Source organism: Ipomoea triloba, chromosome 6, assembly GCF_003576645.1.
Source record: "Ipomoea triloba cultivar NCNSP0323 chromosome 6, ASM357664v1".
Classification (NCBI taxonomy): Eukaryota; Viridiplantae; Streptophyta; class Magnoliopsida; order Solanales; family Convolvulaceae; genus Ipomoea; species Ipomoea triloba.
This window is the reverse complement of record NC_044921.1, coordinates 21,172,901-21,196,192: the sequence shown is the minus strand read 5'-3', so window position 1 is coordinate 21,196,192 and position 23,292 is coordinate 21,172,901. Positions and strand designations below refer to the sequence as shown.

Below are 23,292 nucleotides of genomic sequence, written 5' to 3'. Positions count from 1 at the left end.
TTTTTCTATTCATATAGGATACTTTTGTTAGGCTATTGATTTTTTATTTTATTTTTTTAAGAATGTTTTTGATTGATTTGACATTTTTAGGCAGGATATGGAGGATGGATAAAATTGTGGGAAATCCTTTTTTTTACAAGAAAAATCACTATTGTTTACTAGTTACTACCTTCTCTTGTGCACATGAAATCAAGAAGCTCTACGTTACACCATTCAAATTTATTTAAAGGTTTAATTGCATTTATAGTAATACAAACCTACATCCATTTTCAATCTAGATAAAGGCTACGTAAAAGTCTTTTCAACACCAATTTTTCTCAACTTAAATAAACATATTGTGAGAATATATAATCAATTATTAATTTTGAGTGTATAATAATCAAATTAAACCTCTCACTTAAGAAAATCTGAATCCAATTTAACTCAACCTAATTTGAAAGTTAACTCTACTCAAAATGATCATTTTAAACTAATTTTTCCAACTAAAAACTTTAATGAGAAAAAAAATGGAGATCGAAATGTTATATTTGGTGTATTTATCACAATTTTTTTTTGGAAATGCATATCTCTTAGGAAAAAACGTGACAGAAAAACTAATATTTCCTATAATTAACCAAGCTTAAATGAACTCACATTTTTGTACCCACACTTGAAAAGCTTTCCATAATGCATGGCTATACTTTTGCTAGTCATGTACACCAGTATTTTCTCCTCAATGTGACATGGACTTGTATTATAGCTAGATTTCAAGCCATCTTGGTGGCTTTGGAACTTGACAGCCATCACCTCTAATAAGTGAAAGTGCCTAACATGACACATCTTATCCTTCTTGCATCATTGAGTACTTCAATCCTTTTTTATTTAACCTAATTTTGAACAACTTAAGTTGATTTACTTCTATGTAATTTTTTATCGGCTAAGGTCACAAAGCAAGATTTTACAAAATGCACACTTTAAATAGTAGTTTCGAGTTTCTCATCATTCAAAAATTTGTGTGTCGTTAATATATTTTGCATATGCAATAATTAACCATTTTTGTACCTGTAAATAAATTGAAAACACATCACATGGTAATTACAGACACATGGTAACTAATTAATACAAACACATAAATTGTTAACTGCAGGTACAAGATATGTTAACATAACTGTTGGTTAACATGTGTATGCAGTTAACATATTTTGTACTTGCAGTTAACCGTTTATATGTCTGCAGTTATCATATTATGCGTCTATAATTACCATGTGATGTGCTTTCAATTTGTTAAAGGTATATAAACGGTTAACTACATGTATAACATAAGTCAACTGTAGGTACAAAATTTGAAGGTTATCTTTGGACCAAAATCCGCAATATATACAACATAGATCATGTTTCATGGTATAATTTGTCATCAGGTACTACACCACTTAATTTTTTTTATCATATATATCTAACAAAATCTGGTTGATTAAAATAGTTTTTTTTTTAAATTTTTTGAAAAACATGATGTCAACTAAACATTTTTCAATTCATATATATATGTTATCTTAAAATTTTCCCTTGTTTCTCCACATGTCAAATCTTGATTCAAGGCAAGAAATTATATCAATATAAAGGGTGGAACATATTTTATTATTATTATTATTATTATTATTATTATTATTGGATAAAAAAATGTTTCTTCTATTTTATTGTTTTTCAAAATTTCTCCGTACCCACCCAACTATAATGGAAGAGTATATAGGGTCTAATTGAGTGTAGTATACATATGATCGAAACAATTATTTTGCTCTTCTCTTTATATATATTAGACTATACTAATTAAATAATAAGATGAAACATGTAGAGGTTGGTAAACAAAAAAATGTGGGGCGGGGGGTGAGATCGAATAATTGTTGGGGTTTTCTAAACTTGGTTCACGACTCTAAAAAGTAAAAACCTAGGTTGCATAAAAATTAACGTTCGTAATTAACTAACTGAACTCAAAGGATAGATTCAGTTAATTAACTGTTGAAGCCGAAACTCGCCGGACATCCTGACGGTTTGATCCAAGGCTCTCCTTGTATGAAGGGAGCCACCGTGAACGGCGTCGCCTCGTCTTTCTTGAGTTCGCCTTTGTAACCGCTCCATTTCACTCTGGATTTGGTCTTCGCCCCCGGGCCGGTGTTCGCGAACTCCGCGTAGTACAGCGTTTTCAGGGCGAAGTCGCCGCTCCACGGCGTGAATCCTTCGGGGTCGATTAGGTCGCCGATTTCCGATTCCATGATGATTGTTCTAGAATATTCCTTCCACGGCCGGCCCAGGAAGGTCTTGATCTTCGATTTCACCGGCTCCAGCTTTTCGTCCGCGAGGATTTTGCAGTTCTGGAGGACGATTCCGGTGGTTTGCCGCTTGTCCGACCGGCCCTGCGCCGTTACGATGTTCTGCTGCTTGTCCAGCGGTTTCCGCGCGTAGATGAGGCACTTCTGGAACACCGCCGCGGCGTTGCCGAATATGAAGTCCACCGTGCCCGTGATGTAGCAGCCGCGGTAGAACTGCCGGTGCGCTTGCGCGTACAGCGTGTCTTGGTACCCCTCCATTCGACAGGTCAGGAATATTGCCTTGTCCGCTTGTACTCTCAGCGCCACCGCTTGGTGCTTCTCCGGCCCCGCCGTGTTCCGGAACCCCAGCGCTTGCCCCATGAATCCGTCCCCCATAACAGCTACATTCAAAACAATTTCAACAAAATTAATTACATTCTATCTCAATAAAATGTTTCTTCGTGTAACCCAAAGTTTTCACTAGTCAACATAGTGATTTAACCCCTGAATGGTCTGACACTAAGAGTGGGACAGCTAGCCCTGGAGATTTAAGGTTACCCTATAACTAAAGTTAATGATCTATCCTTACGCTTGGTACGGTTAAGTGTGGATGCGTGATGATTTCCTTCCGCTCAACCACTCCAAGTTCATAAAAGTGTACATTTTATACTCAAAGTGTGTATTGGATAATGTAGTGGCTTGGTGGACAAGGGTGTATTTGGTTTAAGGAAGGTCTTAGGTTCAGTTCTTGTTGGTAAAATAAATACATAATTGTTACTTCAAGTTATCTCTTCAAATTCAATGCTTAGGTCTTAATTATTAGGAGGGAGAAGTGATTTGGGTTAACTTATGTGTTTTAGAATTAATTATAGATTTTTTTATTTCTTAAGTAGCTAGATCAAAAATAAATATTGTGTCCTCTACAAATTGAGGTCCTGTGTTGTTGCAGCCCTAAAATTCGGCATGCCAATAAGGCCAATTGAGTTGTTGTTGTTAGGGTTGAATTTGTAATTTATGACTAAAAAGAACAGTTTAAAGTTTAAACTAATACATTGACCTACCAAAAGTTGCTGTTTGGTATGTAGGGATTCCATCTACATAGTTTTTGCTGCCAGTGATAATAGACTTTTGAGATCCATCTCCATACATTGTGAGATTTACCATCTTTTTGGTGATTTTTACGTTTTCTGCGTAGATTCCTTCCTTGACAAAAATCACATACCTGCAGTAGAAGCAAATTATTGTTTAACTAAGAATTATGCTATTCAGTTCGGGGTTCGTAGAAATGACGTGCCAAAAATAGTTCGTACGTACTAACGTACCGTCCTTCGTATTTCGCAGGGATGGCTTTTAAAGCTGCATTAATGGTGGTAAACTTTCCGCTACCGTCTTTGGCGACAGTGGCGTTGGGTGGCTGTTTGGGAATATCGGCGGCGGCCCCCTTGAGCATCCTGCGATCTTCGTGGTCCATCCATGTCGGGAATTCCTCGTCGTCGGATAGAAGATGTCGTTTGGGTTCGGAATCGGGGATATGGAGCGTGGAGAGCACGGAGGCGAGCTGGGAGATCATGGCGAGCGCGTTGCTGGCGATTTCCTCGGCGATCTTGAGGGATTTCTGAACGGCGGACTTGTCCGGGCCGTCGGGGAAGCCGTCGATGCAGTTGTCCTGGAAGGTGATGGCGGCGCTGAGCCAGTTGTTCAGGTCGGGGGTTTTGGCCGTCCCGACGCTGGACATGGAGGTGTTGAGTTCCTCCATGGAGTCGGTGAGGAGCGCCTTGCAATCTTCCAGCGCGGCTTTCTTCATCGGCATGTCGAGCTTGAGGCCGGCGACCTGTTTCACCGCCTTTTTAATTTCCTCGACGGCGATGGACATGGAGGCCTTGAGGAGATCCTTAGGGTTCTTCGCGGCGGTGGCGTTCTCCTTCGCCGCCTTGTTCAGGCTGTCCTCGCAGGTCGTGGTGAAATCCGTTCCTGTGCAGAGCGTTTTTATCATCTTCTCAGAATGCACGAGATTCGTCTCCCCCTTCGGGACAGACGAATCTGCAGTCTCAGAGGAGGAGGAAGAGGAAGACGAGTCTTCGTCCGATTTTGACTTAGACTTATGAGACTTAGCCTTAGTGGAGTGCTTGCCCTTATCGTCGTGGGGACCTTTCAACACCACAAAATAAGCAAACGCCGCGGCGGCGATGAGGAGGATAATGACGAGCAAAATGGAGGCGGTTATGATCCTCTTCCGCATTTTCGCCTGCTTCTCCCTCTTTCGCCGCTCGGAAATCAGGTCGAAATCTTGGAACGCCATTGTGTACTATTCTATTGATTGGCTTAATTAGCTTGTACGAGGTAGTGGAGGCCCGCAGGCAGGCAGAGAGCACTGCACTCTGCCCTGGATTCAGGCCAATCCAAGGCAGAAGGTAAGATTTTACGTCTGAAGAGATCGATTAAGTCTCGGCGATCTTCGGCCTTTCTCTCTTGCTTCGATTCGGTTCTTTTATTCTTGCTGGTGTTTCATTAGTTTGGCTAAGTGTGTTGCGTGATGCGGATTTGTGAGACATGATTAAATTTGTCAGACTCGCTCATTACTGCCCAGGGCAAAACTTTCTGGTGGATTGGAGACGTTTTAGGACATCCGATCCTCTTTCTCTCCTTAGTACCCATAGCCATAGCCATAGGTTCCCTCCCACGTTGCTGTCTGTCTTCCTTCCTACCGTTTTTATCGTTGATGCTCCATCTACCATTTTCCTACTTGCCCACATCATTTACTTTAGGGAAATCTCATCTCATCATTTTGTATTGATTTAATTTATTTCAATACACATTCACATTAATTTTTCTGATTGATTAAAAAGTGTAACAATAGGGTTGTTATGCCGTAGAGTCTACATCCACATACACCATACTCTACATTCACATACACTATACCCTACATTTACAATTTGTAAACTCCACATTCACACATTACATGATTATATGTTTAGTAACTATACTCTACATTCACAATTTGTAAACTCCACATTCACACATTCAAAACTCTATATTCACAGGTCCTATACTCCACATTCACACGTGCATAACTCTACATTCACGATTTCTATACTCCGTATTCACAATTTGAAACCTCCACATTCACACATTTCTGGGCAACTCTACATTCACACAATCATAAATCTACATTCACGATTTCTATACTCTACATTCACACATTTTTGGACAACTCTATATTCAACAATATATTTACTAATTATAAAATAAAATTAAAAAAAAAAAAGAGGAGACAAAAACGACGTAGTTTTGGATCCAGATCCACCTTGCAAGGTGTACCTGGGTCCACAGCATAATTTGCCAATGTGGCTATAGGTGTGGTGTATTATGGGCTCACCATATGTTGGGATGGAGGCATTTCGAGAATTAATACTGAGACTAACTCGCTTGTCTAAAATATAAGGCGGTTCATGGTATAATTCGTCCTTTGTAGTTTGTGTAGGCGCATAATAATGAGACTGTTGTTTAAACCCAAAGTAAATTTTCCAAATATGAAAAACTTCGGCCCATTGTTCTATGTAGCCCTGGACCTTCAGCCCAATCCAAGGATGAACTACATATTTCTTCGACTACTTAATTAAAATCATATAGGCCCTGTTTGATAATGGTTGTTGGCTGATTGGGTTGGCTGTTTGGGTTAGAAGGTATGATTTGTTAATAACATTAGTTGATTGTAAAAAGTTGTTTGATAGATTAGCTGTTAGCTGATAGTTGTTTGGTATAAATTTTTTTCTCAAAAAGCTAATTAAAAAGGCTGCTTTGAGTAGCCTTTTGAATTTTAGTATTTTAGAGGTACAAAAAGCTTATTAACCAAACAACTAATAGTGATCAAATAAGCTAATATTGGCTGATAGGCTGATTATTTACCAAACAGGGCCATAACAAGATTAATCTTATTGATAAGTTTTTTTTTGTTTTTTTTTTTTGTTTTTTGTTTTTTGTTTTTTTGTTTTTGTGATCCATGATTCACAGAGTGCTGTGTAGATCATAAAAAGTACATTTTTAATATACTATAAATCTATTATTTGGGTACTGAAAATACATTCTCTGAATACAAGATGCATTTTTAATATACTATATGTATATTATTTGATAGTATACAAAATAATGTACTTTCAGTACTCAAATAATGTACGTTATTTACACAAATAATGTACTTTTTATTTGTGGTCTACACAAATGTATCAGTCATTGTCAACATAATAATGATTGAACTACAACTAATCGTTATACCATGGATCAGGGTCCATACTGCGGACATTGGTCCTAAATGACATAGTTTAAAATTTTAATTTTGATAGCAACCGTTTGTTGTTCAGTTCACATTATAAAGCTTCTTTTTTAACTATAAAACATGTTTATGTGTCTTATGTTATGCGTTTCTGTGCCACATGTTATGCAATTGTATTATGCAAAGTGTATGGATTTTGTACTTGAAATAAAGTAAATATAACATGCACTTTTGTGTTTGTGTTATGTGTTTTTGTGTCTTGTGTTATGCGTTTTTAATTTTTTTAATGTCTTATGTTATACAATTTTGTACCTGAACTAAAGTAAATATAAAACATGCGTATGTGTCTTGTTTTATGCATTGTTGTGTCTCATGTTATGTAATTCTGTACCTTAAGCGTATAGATTCTGTACCTGATATAGATTAGTAGTTGTGTAACACACAACATATTTGTGTCTTATTTTACGAATTTATGTATTGTATTATGAAATTATGTGCCTGTAGGACATATATTATCTACATAAATCAGATTTGGGAATAAGTAAATATATAACATGTGTATGTGTCTTGTGTTAAAAAATTTGGTACCTTAAGAATATTGATTTTGTACGTAGAATAAATTAAAATTTGTATTGAAAGTTTGAAACATGAGAAACGATGAACTACACAATCTGTTAAAGCTTAAATATCAAAATGACATCATTTTGATTCATGATCCACAATATAAACTGCCAACTACAAAATCGTTGATTAGTCCATTCATCCAACCTCACATATTCACATGCCTGATTTTTGTAAATCATTTTCAGGATTTACAATGTTTGATAAAGAGTGAAAAAATGTGAGCCAAAGAAAAATAAGTGTTTGGTAAAAGGAAAATGCTCTCACATCACTACCGCCACTATCACACTACCACCACCACCAACACGAACACCACTACCACTGCTACCACGGCTACCGCAATCATCGCTACCACCACTACCACTATCACCACCATCACCACCATCACCACTGCCACTACCACCATTTATATTATTATTATTATTATAAATGTTGTTATTATATTATTATAAATAAAATAATTAAAATATTTAATTATACAATTATGCTCATTTTATTAAAAATGAACTAAAAACATAAAGATAATTTTATGGAATACATCTAACACGAAAAATAAAAATATTTTCTGAAAAATATCTAAGAGTCGTTTTCCTAATTTTTATATACAAAGAGATAATTTTCAAAAAAAAAAAAATACTATAAACATATAATTGAGTAAATAAAAATGGCATTCTTTTTTTAAAATATTTAACTATACAATTATGCTCATTTTATTAAAAATGAACTAAAAACATAAAGATAATTTGGTGGAATACAACTAAACACGAAAAATAAAAATATTTTCTGAAAAATATCTAAGAGTAATTTTCCTAATTTTTAAATACAAAGAGATAATTTTCAAAAAAAGAAAAAAAAAACTATAAACATATAATTGAGTAAATAAAAATGGCATTCTTTTTTTAGGAAAAAAATTATCAATCGAAGAGCTTATCACTAATTGACCTTGGAGTCGGGGCAAGATGCAGTCGTTATACCTTGGGCCATGTCCACAATGCATTGTGGACCATGGGTGATACTGCAGTTGTGTTGAAAGGGAACTGTAGTTGCGCGGAATCGAGACCGTGTCATCCATCTGAAACTGCAGTTGTGTAGAACGGATACTGCAGTTGTGTTGAACAGATATTGTAGTTGTGTTGAACGGATGAACGGTCTCTGTTTTATGTATCTGCAGTCTCCTTTCAACACAACTGTAATTTTTTTTTCCAACACAACTGCAATATCCGTTCAACATAATTACAGTATCCGCTATAATCATGGTCCACAATATAACTTGCGGGCAAGATGGGCGTAACTTGACGTATTGAAATTGAATTCTCGTATCCTGACTTTTGGCCGTTTGGGTACATTGTATAAAGCGAAATGTGCAAATATGTTAGCCTGCCACTTTCCGTCCGCTTTTTGGGTGAACGGGTGAACAACACGTGCAACGTTGGTTAAACAAAACCTATACTTATGTGGAATGTTGATCCAACTAATCACGTTCGGATTGAAGCGACACGTCATTCTCACCATCTCTTCTTTTCCTCTTGACAATGATTTCATTCGTGAATCCATCACCTATGCCCCACTACTAATTATTAATTATTTAATTAAACATTACCATATAAAAAACATCAAAATCGTTTTCCTTTACTTTTAATTCATATATGGACAATTTTTTGATAATATAAATTTTTTTGGGCGAATATATTATGCATCTTATAAACTCGCTTTTAAGTTTATGATAAATATAGACAAATTTTATCTGTTAAGAATTATAATCTTACATATTTCATACTCCATATAATAACTCTATAAAGCAAAATATTAAATTTTTTCTTTGTATGATATTCAAGATACACCAAATTAAATACCATCAGAAACAAATAAATAAGGACTAAAAATGTGATTTTTTAAAGAATTTATTACAAATAGCACTTTTAGACATGAAAATGACGAAAATGCCACGCATTGCATAGTGGTATTAATATCCAGCGGTGCAGCTGATCACTGAAATGCAGTTCAAATTATCGTAATTGTGATTGCATGCTATGCTTGCCTGCTCCAATAACTGCACAGAACAGACAAAAGCTGGTACATTATAATCCACCGTTCCCCCAATCATACTTCGCTGTTTGCTTGGGATTATAGAATTGTTTACCGCTTAATCATCATCAATCTGTCATTTTCAGTTTCACATCCGCCGTGAATCACATTTGCTGATTTGCTTCACTCCACCTTTTCCGACCGACGGACGGCGAGTCGGCGACAGATATTTTGCTAGCCTTAGGTAACGTGATCTTCACTCGCTCTGTATTCTGGATCAAGAGCTCTGTTGATTGTTTCTGCTTTCGTACTCATAACTGTTGTTATTTCCGGGAAAATAAAGTTGAGAAGTGTTATTTTGAGCTGTCTCTGATTAATCTGTGTTCATCTGTCTGTTTCGTTTCCTTCATTACTTTTTTTTGGTTACTAATCGCTATGGAACTGTGTGCGGTAGGTAAGGGACAAAAAATTCTATCGAGATTAAATCGAGAATGAGTGCATCTGAAATAAGTAGTCTAGTCTACATAGAAAATAGTTTACTCTTGTGCTTACCATGAATCCATGATTATTACTTCTGCATTGAGGTTTAGTTCAGAATTTACACTTTGTAAGGCAATAATATTAGATGTTGCAATGTAGGGGTGTTAGGTAGTAACCATGCTTGGCAATGGGATTGTTGGAATCCTTGCTGAGTCTACTAACAAGTGGGAAAGGAGGGTTCCTCTGACCCCTTCACATTGTGCTCGACTGCTGCATGGTGGCAAAGGTAAAACTGGAGTGGCCCGCATCGTTGTGCAGCCGTCCACCAAGCGCATTCATCATGATGCACTCTATGAGGATGTTGGTTGTGAGGTATCTGAGGACTTGTCAGAGTGTGGTCTCATATTGGGAATCAAACAACCCAAGGTGCTGGCATTTTACTATAATTGACTTTTTGATGTGGCCAATGGGTTCTGATTGCTAACACAAATTGGTTAATCTTGCTGCAGTTGGATATGATTCTTCCTGACAGGGCTTATGCATTTTTTTCCCATACTCACAAGGCACAAAAGGAAAATATGCCTTTGTTAGATAAGGTTAGGTTTTGATACTTATTGGATTCATTGAAGGATAATGTAGGCTGGTGACTTTTTCTGTTGACTGTTGAAAACTTTGCTCCTGATTTTCAGATCTTAGCATCAAAGGCATCATTGTTTGATTACGAACTTATAGTTGGAGATCATGGGAAGAGGCTACTTGCATTTGGGAAGTTTGCTGGTAGAGCTGGAATGATTGATTTTTTACGTGGGCTAGGACAATGTAAGTATCACTACATCTATTGTCCAAATTGCATTCGAGAAGTAATGAAGTATCTCTTACTGAATGGTTCTTCTATTTACAGGGTATCTTAACCTTGGATATTCAACACCTTTTCTCTCACTGGGTTCATCTTACATGTACTCCTCATTGGCTGCTGCAAAAGCTGCTGTAATATCTGTGGGTGAAGAGATAGCCACTACAGGACTTCCTTCAGGGATCTGTCCTCTTGTTTTTGTTTTCACTGGTTCAGGAAATGGTACATTAGAATCTTATGGGATCCTCTAATCATTCATTTAATGTAAGACCACACCATTGATTTTAATTACATCGGAATAACTATTGATATTTTTCTGTAGTTTCTCATGGTGCACAAGAAATTTTTAAGCTCCTTCCTCATACATATGTGGATCCAAGCAAACTTCCAGAACTGTTTGGCACGGTAATGTTGGACTTGGTTCCTTATGACAGTACACATGTTAGCATGTTCCTTTTAGAAATTTGTGATCAAGTCATTCTGCTAGACTGATTTTTTTAAACATGAATTTAGAACTAGCCCTTGAGATATACCACCTCTAGTAATGGCAGAACAAGGGTTGTTCCTTGAATAGATTGTCAAATCCCTTCATAATATATCTACTCCAAGAGCATATTATCTTTGCTGCATAGTTTTATGTAGCTTAGGTTCAACTGCCATGTATTACTATTAGAAGTACAACACTTCCATGTCCCTTTGCTTGTGTATTAAGCAACTTCCTTCGCTCAAGATTTTATTAATCTCTACATGGACTTGGCTAAGGTTATTTTATTTTATTTTAATTTTTTTTAGATTTATATTTTATATTATAAAGTATATGTCACAAAAAGAAATTATTATCATATGGATGACTGTTGGTTTCTTGAGTTTTCCTGTCCTGTTTTTTCTTTTCATTTGACCTGTGTCCACATTTGTATCCACTTCAACAAACAATATGGTTGGTAGGGATTCAGGAAATAATGTGTTGCTTTTGTTTTTCTTCTTATATCACTGTTGTCATAGCTTAAGTTAAACATTTACAGATTTACTAATGGGAGTTCTCATTGTTTAGGACAAGGATCTTACTCCAATGAGGCCATCATCAAAGAGGGTCTTTCAAGTCTATGGTTGTGTTGTGACCTGTCAAGACATGGTGGAGCATAAGGATCCTTCAAAATCATTTGATAAGGTTTGTGAATTGGCTTCTTTTTGTCTGATAACCACACCAATGATACTGGTTTAGTGGTTTGTGATTTTCTTTGTTTCCACTTTCCAGAATTTATCTTCTTTATAATAGTATCTAAGAGTGAGGTCAACCTATTCGGTCTTCATTATGTGAAGAAACTATTAGGAGAATAATATATAGCACTAGTGATGTAGTTTCTATGTACTGCTTTTTTATTCAACAATTTTTACTTCTTTGCTGTTTCTGGAACTGACTCACTGAGAGAATAATTGAATTTCCCTTATGTCTTAAAGGAAAGGATACTAAGCTTTAATTTAATTTTCTTTCAGGTTGACTACTATGCACATCCAGAGCACTACAAACCTGTTTTCCATGAAAAAATAGCCCCTTATGCATCTGTTATAGGTCAGTGATTAACCCTCATCATAAAGAGTGAAGCATCCCAGAACTTAATATTTATGCACTACAGACTTTATTTTTCATTTGTTCCCAGTGTCATGCTCAGAGTAAGCAGATGCAATGTTGTGTTGCATGAGTCACAATTTTCCATCAAGTCTATTATATAAGCTTAGAGATCAGTGTTTTAGGTATTCTCTAGAAGTGGGTCAAGGGCTTTATAACACCTAATATTCTAGCTTACTATGTATCAATGCAACTAAATAGTGTGGAAAAGGGCTTTTCCCAATGGCATGAATGTAGGAAGATCAAGATGTGAGAATACTGAACACTTGATCACTCTTGTGAGGTTTGAGTCATAGTTATTGAACCAAAATGCAGTCAACAACTGCATCTGACAGTTCAGGTTGAGTAATGGATGCTACTGCACCTCTATGAAGTTCCAACTTCACTCTTCATTTGATTTACCATAATATGATATTTAACTTTTCTTCTCAAAAAGATAATGATTTTTAACTCCTCTTAATTGCTAGACAGTATGGAGGTACTAGCAACACCAAGGGGCAGGCGCTGACATTTAGTAAATAGTAAGCAAACCGCCAGCTATTTAGGATTGAAAGTAAGGCAATTCATCAATGAATAAATGAATTGAAGATAGGTTAACCCATAATGTAAATATTAATTTTGTTGGAGGTCTAGTCTCTAAATTCAGCTGGACAACTTTTTACTCTTCACTGATTTAATAACTGACTCTGTAAACCATGTCTTCTCATAAACTCATACTATGTATTAGAGTTAGGGTCACTCAATTGGGCAATAATGCACATGAGCCAAATCACACTAAAAGATTGAATCCAACCAATTAGCTAGTCTAACCCATGGCCTTATAAACCCATATATTCTATGTTATTTTATAAATGTGGGACTCTTAACACTTCTGTTTCTTTTTTTCCCAAAAAGATAAAATGCTGTTTTACTTGATGTTTGTTTCAAGTGCCTAACTCTTTCTTCCAGTAAATTGTATGTATTGGGAGAGAAGATACCCTCGATTGTTAACTACCCAACAGTTTCAAGATTTGATGAAGAATGGATGTCGACTTGTTGGAATTTCTGACATAAGTTGTGATATAGAAGGCTCAATTGAGTTCATCAATCAAACTACATCTATTGATTCACCTTTCTTCAGGTATAATTTGGTATGGGTTATGCATTCTCCAATTGGAAGTTATCTTCTTATTTGACTACCTGGGAGCTTTGGAAAACCATTTATATACATATACACATTTCTTCCTTTGTTAATCAGTCAATTTTAGTGCATAATGAAAATCTATTCCTTTTACACAGAATTGTGGGCTCCAGATTTATAGTTTTTCTCTTATTTGAATTTTTATCTAATCATAGACTTTCATTTGATTCAAAAGCTTTTTATTCAAGTCACCCTATTACACACACACACACACACACAATTTTATTTAGAATTGCATTTATTTATGGAGTATTTCATTTTTTGATGGTCACAATCATTTCTTGAAAATTGATCCCAGATATGATCCCTTTAATAATACATATCATCATGACATGGAGGGCAATGGTATAATATGTTCAACTGTGGACATTCTTCCAACAGAGTTTGCAAAGGAGGTGAAGTGACATGATCTTGTAGCATTAACTGATCTTTTTATGTCCATAACCAAGCATACCAAGTACTGCTTCATTTTCCATTTCTTTTGCATTCTTTTATGTAGGCTTCACAACACTTTGGAGACATTTTATCACAATTTGTTCGAAGCTTAGCATCTGTGAAAAATATTGATGAATTACCTGCACCCTTAAAGAGAGCTTGTATAGTTCATATTGGGAACCTTACTCCCTTGTATGAATACATTCCTAGAATGCGGAAGTCCGATCTTGAGTATGTTCTTTATATATACCATCTTATTTTCTTTTGTTTCATTGCCATACTCTGCTATCTAATTGTCTTTGACTTCATCAAACTTTTAAGTGTTTTTGAGGTTTCATACTAACCTGTGTTAAAGTATGTAGACCCAAGAATGTAGTAGTGGTCAGTGTCAAAGCCGTTTGGATGTTAGAAACTGTTATCCAAGTAGTCTATTTCAGTTACAATTCAAACAAATATCAATATGTTTACCACTTTCTTTGGCAGAGATTCACCGGACATTCTTAATCACTTGCCATCCAATAAGAAGAGATACACCACATTGGTATGATTATTAATTTTAATTTATTCTTAAATTCTTATTCTAATTGTTATCCTTATTGTTCTTAGATCACTAGTTCTAGAAAGGGGGAAGGATTGAAGAAAGACAAGCATATAGGGCTTCTTAGAACCATTACAACACATCCTGAACTAGTGTAGTACTCCCATATTCAGCTAGAAAACCTGCCTACCCAATAAAAACATGATTGATTATTAATTCTGCCTTGAGTTTGGGCAAATATTAGACGATGGGTTACAAAAAGGGTGTATCAATGTTCATTCATAATCTTGATATGGTTTTCATAAGCTATTTATTATCACTCGTCACTGATAGAATTTGCAAACTGGCAGGTCTCTCTAAGTGGTCATTTGTTTGATCAGTTTTTAATTAACGAGGCTTTGGATATCATTGAAGAGGCAGGTGGCTCCTTCCACTTGATGAAGTGCCAAGTGGGTCAAAGTTCAAAAGCTTTATCATACTCAGAAGTTGAAGTAAGTTAAGCTCTAGCATATGCTTGGTTCATCCAGAAAAAATATTTTCATGATGCACTGCAGACTAGCATAAGCCTATCTGTGGGGCATCTGGGAATTCGAAATCACATTTTCTTGGGTTCTTGATTGTGAAATCTCAGTCTGATTCTGATTGATTAGAGTCACTGCATTGCTATTCATCAGATGCTTTAGAATTTTATATTGCTTCTCCACCAAGAGAAAGCCATCAGAATTTCTTCATTATGTGGTTCCCTGAGCAACATGGTTATTTATTTGTGGTTTTCAATTACAGGTTGGAGCAGATGATAAAGATGTGTTAGATAAAATACTTGATTCTTTGACTTCAATAGCTTATCCAAATGAACATCTGGGATCTAGCAACAAGGACAAAAGTATGATATCTTTAAAGGTTGGGAAAGTCCTTGAGAGCAGTGTTGAAAAGGATTGCAGTGCAAACAAGAAATACAGAGTCTTAATTTTAGGTGCTGGTCGGGTGTGTAGACCAGCTGTTGAATTTTTAGCATCATTAGGTGGTATTTCTGCTGAACAACAGCTAAAATCGTGCATCTCTGATGATTTTGAAGAACAAAACTGTGTTGAAGTCATTGTTGCTTCTTTATACTTGAAGGATGCCAAAGAGGTATTTGCTTTTTGAATTCAAGTTTTAGCCCTTGTGTTGAAGTGAAGATAAACTCTCTCCTGCTTACATTAATTTGAAATTCTCCAGTTTGGTCATATTTAGTTGTGCTGAACTTGGGAGCATTGTTATTAGTCTATATCAAGTTCCACCTTGTATCATTTGATAAACTTATTTCTTGAAATTGGGTATGTAGTCTGATATTAATGCATGATTTTCAATTGTGGTTAGGTATTCAACATATAGAAAATTGTAGCTATGATGATTTCTTTCACACTATTATTACATTTATCAATGAAGATAGTACATCATCACTCTTCCGATGAGATTCCAACACTATATGAAAGTGCAGGTTACAGAGAGTATTCCAAATGCAAAAGCAATTCAGCTTGACATCTCAGATCGTGAGAGCTTGCACAAATACATTTCACAGGTTCTGTCTTTTGTATACTTTGAGGAATTTCATTCTCTCTAAACAAATCAAGATAAAAAATGGTGCTAGCGTCTTCATTACACTAGAGGAAAAATACATTGAATGTGAGCTCCCTCTTTTGTTGAAACTTACAGCTTTATGTTACACAGGTAGATGTAGTTGTCAGCCTACTGCCTCCTAGTTGCCATTCTACTGTAGCAAGTGCATGCATTGAGGTAATCTTCTGTTGTATTTATTACTCTTAGTAGTTATCAGAACTCTGCACATTAAAGATCCAGTTTTACCTACTGTAAGATTGCACATTAGGTCTTAGGGCTCCATAATGTATTTCAAAGTAAAAACTGTCTGTCACTCTCTTTGAGAGATGGGATTAGATTAAGAAACAGTTTATTTCAAAAGAAAAGAGGCTAACTTTTGCAAGTAGGGAAGCTAAGTCAAGCACTTCTTTTCCTCTAGTTGCTACCTTACAATCTGTCAAGAAGATGATGGCCGGAAATAATATAGTTAAATAAGGAATGCGCCATCATTGCACTGAATGAGTGAAACAAGTGTACAGACTGAAAAAGTTTGCATTTTTGCAAGGGTAATTCAATGATTACACACTTTAATTTCCTCAAGTAATGCTGTGTTTATGTTATGATGTAGCTGAAGAGGAACCTTGTCACCAGCAGCTATGTTGATGATTCTATGTCAAGTCTAAGTGAAGATGCAAAAAGCACTGGTGTTACGATTCTTGGTGAAATGGGTTTGGACCCAGGAATAGGTAATGTGCGCTTATAGATATGAATTCCAAAAGGTCAAATCATGTTATTAGCTTCCAATCATTTCTTTTAAAAAAAAAAGTTTAAATACATTTAAGATAGAAAATTCATAAAAAGTTGCTAAATATTTCGAAGATGAGAGCTTTTTGTTGTTTTTATTGCTAATGCCTTTTAGCTTTGGTCTTTTACCCTTTGTTCCAAAGTAATCAAATTTCCCTGTTTTATGTTTCAGATCATATGATGGCAATGAACATTATCAACCAAGCACATGCACGGAATGGAAGGATCAAGTCCTTTGTTTCTTACTGCGGTGGTCTTCCATCCCCAGAAGCTGCAAACAACCCATTAGCTTATAAGTTCAGGTATAGCTTTAACCCTCTGAATTATGGTGCTTCAGTGTAATTTTTTTTCTGAACTTGATGCTGTGAAGTTGACTTCTGAATATGCCAGTCCATCAAGATAACAAAAAATGTGGAACACTGCCCGACATTCCCTTCCCTTGTCCCTGAGTCTCTCATCCCATGTCATTATTCCTCTATTCAAAAACAGATTTTAACTGTCTTACTCTCAAACAATTTTCCAGTTGGAGTCCAGCAGGGGCATTAAGAGCTGGGCGCAATCCAGCTACCTACAGATTTCAAGGAGAAGTTGTTGAAGTTGAAGGTGTCTTCTAAAGTGCCTTCAATTTTTACTAGCTTGAAATTTTTTTTTCTTATGGGGCTCAACTGCTCAATTCAATAGCTCTTGATACAAGCCAATAAAATTAATGTTAATGGCTAGATGTAGTCCTGCAGTGCTTCTTTATACTTAAACAGTGTAATATGCAGGTCAAAATCTTTATGATTCAGCTTCAAAGATTCGCATACAAAATTTTCCAGCATTTGCATTGGAGTGTCTCCCAAATCGCAACTCCTTAATTTATGGGGACTTATATGGAATAGGAGAAGAAGCATCAACAGTGTTTCGAGGAACCCTTCGTCATGAAGGCATGATATCTTTTAGGCTTTCTATAATATCCTTGTTTAACTGTCTGAGAGCAAATTTGCTCTTTCCCGACTGCATTGGAAAAGCAGCTATTAAGTGTGTCAAGCTTTCTAGGATGATTAAACTTACAGATTAAGATGATTTGCAGGTTTTAGTGAAATAATGGGGACACTTGCAAAGGTGGGCTTTTTCAACACAGAAACTATATCCATTCTTGAACATGGAAAGAAGACCACATATGCAGAATTTCTGCATGAACTCCTTAGAATTGATAGTAAGAAATTGTCTGCACCATCGGTTGGTGAGAAAGACATAATAGATCAGATTATGGCACTGGGACATTGTAAAACTGAAGACACAGCCGCAAACACAGCCAAAACTATCCTGTAAGTTGACAGCATAAGTCTTTATGCAGTATGAAAGTAATAAATACTACGAGTATATAGTTCTCACTGTTCTATGCTGAAAAGAGTTGTTACTGATTGAGCCAATATTTTGTTAGATTTCTGGGATTTCACGAGTCAATAGAAATTCCAGTATCCTGCAAATCTGCATTTGATGTTACTTGCTCACGTATGGAGGAGCGGTTGACATACACAGAGGGAGAGAAGGTAACTTGTCAATTAATGATACTAGCCTGTCAATCTATTGCCATTATTCATTCATTCATTCATTCATTCATTAATAGTATGATTGACTTGATAATGCCATCAGGACATGGTGCTTTTACACCATGAAGTGGTGGTAGATTTCCCAGACGGCCAGACTGAAACCCACCAAGCCACTCTTTTGGAATTTGGAAGGACTAATGATGGAAGAACAACCACCGCAATGGCTATAACAGTCGGGATTCCAGCTGCCATCGGGGCACTGGTAATTTTCTTCAAATTATTCATATTTTCACATCATACATTAGAGTGGGTGACGAAGGAAACCCACAACCACTACCTGAAGGTGTGCATTGGTTAAACTAAGCATTATAACCCTAGCCGGCAAATGACTAGGTTGTCGAATAGCTGACCAATTCAAACCAATAAGGCCAATAGGTCACTCCCGTTGAGAATTGAACTTGTAACCTTGACACCTTGTAGACGTGTAGTTATCAAGTCAACATTCTGACCAACTTGGTTGGGGTTGCCCCCCACATCATACATTTGAATCAATGGCTGTGATACCATACTAAGATTGAATTCTCTACTTTGCAGTTGTTACTGTCACAAAAGATAAAAGCAACTGGCGTTTTAAGGCCTACTGATGCAGAGGTTTATGTACCAGGTACTTTAGTCTTTCATTTCTGGGGTTTGCCCAAACACAACCTCATCTTTTACTACCTTAGATTGCTCTTCTCAGCTTCATATACTGAATACTAATGATTACCTTAATGCTGTAAGTAACACGCTTGTTCTGTGAGAATTTGCAGCACTGGATATTCTGCAGGCATACGGTTTAAAGTTGGTAGAGAAGATCGAGTAGCTGAGAAGCCCTAAATGTTCATCCAAGTGTTTATAGATGTTAGATAGCCTCTTCCCAATTTAATGGGAAGATATGAACACCAACATCATAAGCAGTAGCAGGACCAAGTTATAAGTATAGTTGATAGCAGAATTCCTTCACTATGAGACTATATTGGAAAAACAAGTAAATCTAATGGGAAAGATGGAACCCAAATGCTTTTATTATAATCATTGAAGTTACCAAATAAATTCCATGTTTTATACAAGCTTCATTCTATTGTCCACCTTTGTCATACAATCTACTTGAAATAAAGATTTTAGGAGCCTAAACCTTGCCCCATTTCTTAAAAATAATGAAAGTGGAAGGAGGGTTGGCCCTGAAAGGGAAAGGGAATAAACTCAGGTCTATCTATTATCACAGATTTGATTCAATGGTCTCCCACCAGCATTCCACCTAGCCAGGACCCAGGATAATACAAGAGTAAGAACTCAGATGAATCATCAAATTATCTACCGAACCTACTTTGCAATGATTTTGGGAAAAGTCCACGATACTAATTGCTGCTCCACTTCTTCCCAATTATGAACTTTAGTGACTAGGGGGTGGCCTTCAACCGACTCTGTCTTGCACCATGGATAAGAATTTTCGTAATCAAAGAGAAGAACCTTCATTCCAACTTCAGCACACTCGATCGCATATCTTGGATTATCATCGATCAAAACCTTTGCTCCGAGTGACCTACCAGAGTTGGTTCATCATGAATAACGTTAGACAACATTTCTAGTTTTCGTTCCTTTTGTCTGCAATAATCTATGAAAACCATTCTCCGAAGCCAAACTACACAGAATTAAGTGGCTTAAGCAAGCTGACAACACACACAACCACGAATTTTGATTTCGGTACCTGCAAATTTCTGATTTTGGTATGGACTTTCCATTTAAAGCAAAATGATTTCCAAAGTACATATTCTGAAAAAGACCAGGATAATGCTTCTCAATCCACTCAACTGTGTGATCTTTAATTGCATTTTGTCGGGACCTGTGAAGAAATTACCAAATGATCATTAACTCAACACTAAGATCACAATAAAAAGCCATTACATGTGTAGCCAGGGAGTACATACGTAACTATTGAAAGGTTGCAGAATCTGGATAAGTTTTGCAGAGCTTGCTTAGCACCTGGAATTGGATGTATCCCTTGTTTGAAATAAGATGTCTTGAAGAATTCATGAACACGAATATCAGCTGTCACAAGGGAGGAACTTTTTTACCCACAAATTAATCCACTTTTTGTCAGACATATAATCCCAATATTCAGAATGAGATAACTTAGTCTAGATATTAATAAATTTAAATAAATAAATAAATAAAAACCACATATGGATATAAATCAGAAAGTAACAATTGCACTAAATATGTGAAGAACTAAAGCCTACACTTGAAATGAGATTTGACAATACATCTATTTTTCGGTTTTTATTTATCTTTTTAATTTTTAAAGATGCTGGATGTCTGGGAATGCAAGATACTAGGTAACTAGGACAATGAGAGATAGAAGAATATATGAACAAGGCAGAGCTCTAGTTTGTAATACTGACAAGATTTTGAATCAGTAGAAAACCCGAGGAAAAAACCTCCCTCCTCAAAAGTTAAAAGATTATTATCATATTTAACATGGAGACAATACCTTCATCCCTGGAGCAATTCCATATCTGTAACAGGAAAGAGAGTGGGTCAGAAGGTGTAGACAGGTTTTGTTTCTAAACTACATCAAAACCAACTGAAAAGAATATATAGGCTAATACTCACAAAGACTGAAATCCAAATACATATTCTAGACAGGGGAGCACAGATGAAAATTTGTAGCAGGACTGAATGACCAATGAACATCATAGGCATGGGTTATTGAGTATTATTCGTATTTAAAGCTATATTTTCATTCTATGAGAAAATAAGTATATATGATTAACTCGCAGATATCAGTAGGGGATAGATAAAAGAAAATGTTGAAGTGCTACTCATAATACCTTGAAAAACTCATATACATGATATTCAGAAACCGAGTGATGCGATGCGTAGCGATCAGCAATAAACCGATTGAGAGCTGAAACAAAGTTTCCAAGAACTGCATCACACCAAAGGATAAATAATTGATTATGAGAATGGGATAAAAGTAATCAGAAAATAGAATATCACCAAATCACATGAATTAGGTAAGAAGTTTATAACATGGTCAGTCATTTAATAAAACCACCCATGGCAAGTCAACAAACACCAACCAATAGGTCAGTAAAGTGTTGATCTGAAATGGTCAAATGGCATAGCTTGGAAGGAGCAAGAAGTAAAGGTCATCAGCTATTAGAGTAATAACACAATAAATGGTTCAAATGGGACACAGAAAATGTTAATATTACCCTCATCGACATCAACAGCAACTTCGATTTTTTCAGGCAAATAATGATTGGAGAATCCAAGAGAGCTTCCTCCTCGGAGGGAAGCTTTACTGTTACTATTAGAACAGCTTGAAAGCTCATCACCCAGCCTAAACTCCTCTGAATCACGAAGCAAATGAGGCAAACAGGGAGAAACTGCACGTGGCTTAGGCAAACCATTGTTATTCCCATTTATACTACTACTGGCGGAATAAAAATTGCCGTCGGTAGGCCATTTTCCGGCGGCATTTGAAGCTTTGCCGGAGCAACAACCCCTGAGCACGAGAGCAGCAGATCCATTCCAGTATCTACCCCTACCACACACATCAAGAGACGGCCTCCCACCAGGAAAACAGCGGAACCCCAATTTAGGATGCGAGGCGAACGGAGGCGACGAAGCGGCGGCCATTAAACAACCACCACCGCAAAGGCCTCGACGGCGAGGATGATGATGGCAGAATGTACGAGAAGTAACTGCGATCGAAAACAAGCGCGCGCAATTTCGCCTGCTTATCATAACGATCTCTCAAGAATATAACCTCTCGCACATCAAATCCAAAAATAACATCTAATTTAAGGAAATCCGAATTCCAAATTGCTGTGAAATGATTTGCGAAAAGGAAGAGTCAATCTATAAACACAACACAAGCATGCTGGACGATGAGAAATCGAAACGGATAGAGCAGATCATCATCCTCTCAGCTTTGTAAGTGAATCAGGAGGAATTTGCGAAGATATTCCTATTGGGATTCAGATTTCAGGAGAAGAATCTGATGTAGATTCTAATATTATTATGTACTTTTTAGTTTTTATGATGCACCATTTCTGTTCAAAAAGAGGTTGTGATTTTGCATTCGTGTAGCCCACTAGCCCTAGCTAGCACAACCGCCAAATACTGTTTCTTTTTTAACCTTTTTTTAATATATGAAATATACCTGAAAATAGTACTGTACCTGACAGTACATAAATTTGATCGAGTCAATTTCAGTCAAATTTGGTCAGATAATTAATTTAATAATTATAATGTTTCAAGTTTAACCAACATGGTTGGCGTGGTAGTACCTCATCCCTTAATCCTGAGGTTGGGATTTGATCTCTATCCAGATGAATGGAACAGACCATTCATCCCTTAAACCTGAGGTTGGGGTTTGATCTCTACCCAGATGAATGGAACAAACCATTTGGTCAGGATCCTTATAATATTTCAAGTTTAACTCTTTCAAAAAGTTGTAACTGATCGAGGAGATCTTTTATAAAATTAAAATTATATTTTGATATTTAATTGAGTTAGATTTATTGATGACGAGAAACTAAACATGAAAAAGAATGTAAGTGATCAACAAGATCTCTAGTAAAATTTAAATTATATTTTGATATTTGATTGCATTAGATTTATTTATGTCAATAAGTAAAAAATAAAATGCTACTTGGGTAGCTTTTTGGTCTAGATTGATCATATTTCCTTATAAAATTTAATTTGCTCTTAATAGTTACGTAGTATTCTTTTTGTCCCATTTTACCTGTCCTATTTACTATTCATTGGTCAAACCAATTCTTTCTTCTTTGCTTATTTTCTTTATTAATTTTCTATTATTTTTAAATTTACTTTTTTTGTGTTTAATAGTACTTTTAATGTAGTTTCTATATATATAAATTTTATATATTAATGCCAAACTTAATATTATGAAAAATTGGATTAAAAATTACTTCAGTCAAGTCTCGTTAAACGAACTAGACAACCATTTTGGGACGGAGGTAGTATTATTTATTGTGATGCTTACAATCGTAT

At 36.1% G+C, this 23,292-nt stretch overlaps 3 protein-coding genes across 4 annotated transcripts; 1 reads left to right on the top strand and 2 right to left on the bottom strand.

Moving 5' to 3' along the window:
- Window positions 1-1,830: 1,830 nt before the first annotated feature.
- On the bottom strand, window positions 1,831-4,811 carry LOC116023246 (pectinesterase). The gene is made up of 3 exons (XM_031264236.1): window positions 3,605-4,811; window positions 3,344-3,504; window positions 1,831-2,683 (listed from the first exon to the last, which is right to left on the bottom strand). The coding sequence occupies exons 1-3, from the start codon at window positions 4,579-4,581 to the stop codon at window positions 1,986-1,988; spliced, it is 1,836 nt and encodes a 611-aa protein (XP_031120096.1). The 5' UTR covers window positions 4,582-4,811; the 3' UTR covers window positions 1,831-1,985.
- A 4,290-nt stretch (window positions 4,812-9,101) lies between these two features.
- On the top strand, window positions 9,102-19,320 carry LOC116022700 (alpha-aminoadipic semialdehyde synthase). Of its 2 annotated transcripts, XM_031263531.1 has the most exons (26): window positions 9,102-9,246; window positions 9,345-9,442; window positions 9,838-10,104; window positions 10,188-10,274; window positions 10,368-10,497; window positions 10,580-10,753; window positions 10,854-10,936; window positions 11,583-11,699; window positions 12,026-12,101; window positions 13,107-13,278; window positions 13,637-13,733; window positions 13,838-14,004; window positions 14,257-14,314; window positions 14,662-14,802; window positions 15,095-15,442; window positions 15,792-15,872; window positions 16,022-16,087; window positions 16,518-16,635; window positions 16,866-16,995; window positions 17,217-17,296; window positions 17,461-17,619; window positions 17,766-18,003; window positions 18,120-18,228; window positions 18,332-18,490; window positions 18,823-18,892; window positions 19,038-19,320. In XM_031263531.1, exons 3-26 carry the CDS (start codon window positions 9,856-9,858, stop codon window positions 19,088-19,090), a joined length of 3,162 nt encoding a protein of 1,053 aa, XP_031119391.1. In that variant the 5' UTR covers window positions 9,102-9,246; window positions 9,345-9,442; window positions 9,838-9,855; the 3' UTR covers window positions 19,091-19,320. The 2 variants fall into 2 exon arrangements, with proteins under 2 accessions (XP_031119391.1, XP_031119390.1); XM_031263530.1 differs by having other exon boundaries at window positions 9,174-9,442.
- LOC116022701 lies at window positions 19,277-22,347 on the bottom strand. The gene is made up of 6 exons (XM_031263532.1): window positions 21,486-22,347; window positions 21,099-21,196; window positions 20,759-20,783; window positions 20,196-20,316; window positions 19,976-20,110; window positions 19,277-19,810 (listed from the first exon to the last, which is right to left on the bottom strand). The coding sequence occupies exons 1-6, from the start codon at window positions 22,018-22,020 to the stop codon at window positions 19,591-19,593; spliced, it is 1,134 nt and encodes a 377-aa protein (XP_031119392.1). The 5' UTR covers window positions 22,021-22,347; the 3' UTR covers window positions 19,277-19,590.
- Between the last annotated feature and the right edge of the window lie 945 nt (window positions 22,348-23,292).

Coding starts and splice junctions, on each gene's coding strand:
- LOC116023246 (XM_031264236.1), bottom strand. CDS start 4,581: ATGGCGTTCCAAGATTTCGACCTGATTTCCGAGCGGCGAAAGAGGGAG. Junction 3,505..3,604: donor CCTGCGAAATACGAAGGACG/GTACGTTAGTAC, acceptor CTTCTACTGCAG/GTATGTGATTTTTGTCAAGG. Junction 2,684..3,343: donor ATACCAAACAGCAACTTTTG/GTAGGTCAATGT, acceptor TTTTGAATGTAG/CTGTTATGGGGGACGGATTC.
- LOC116022701 (XM_031263532.1), bottom strand. CDS start 22,020: ATGATAAGCAGGCGAAATTGCGCGCGCTTGTTTTCGATCGCAGTTACT. Junction 20,317..20,758: donor GAATTGCTCCAGGGATGAAG/GTATTGTCTCCA, acceptor CCCTTGTGACAG/CTGATATTCGTGTTCATGAA. Junction 20,111..20,195: donor TGCAACCTTTCAATAGTTAC/GTATGTACTCCC, acceptor ATTTCTTCACAG/GTCCCGACAAAATGCAATTA.
- LOC116022700 (XM_031263531.1), top strand. CDS start 9,856: ATGCTTGGCAATGGGATTGTTGGAATCCTTGCTGAGTCTACTAACAAG. Junction 18,004..18,119: donor AACACAGCCAAAACTATCCT/GTAAGTTGACAG, acceptor ATATTTTGTTAG/ATTTCTGGGATTTCACGAGT. Junction 18,893..19,037: donor TGCAGAGGTTTATGTACCAG/GTACTTTAGTCT, acceptor GAGAATTTGCAG/CACTGGATATTCTGCAGGCA.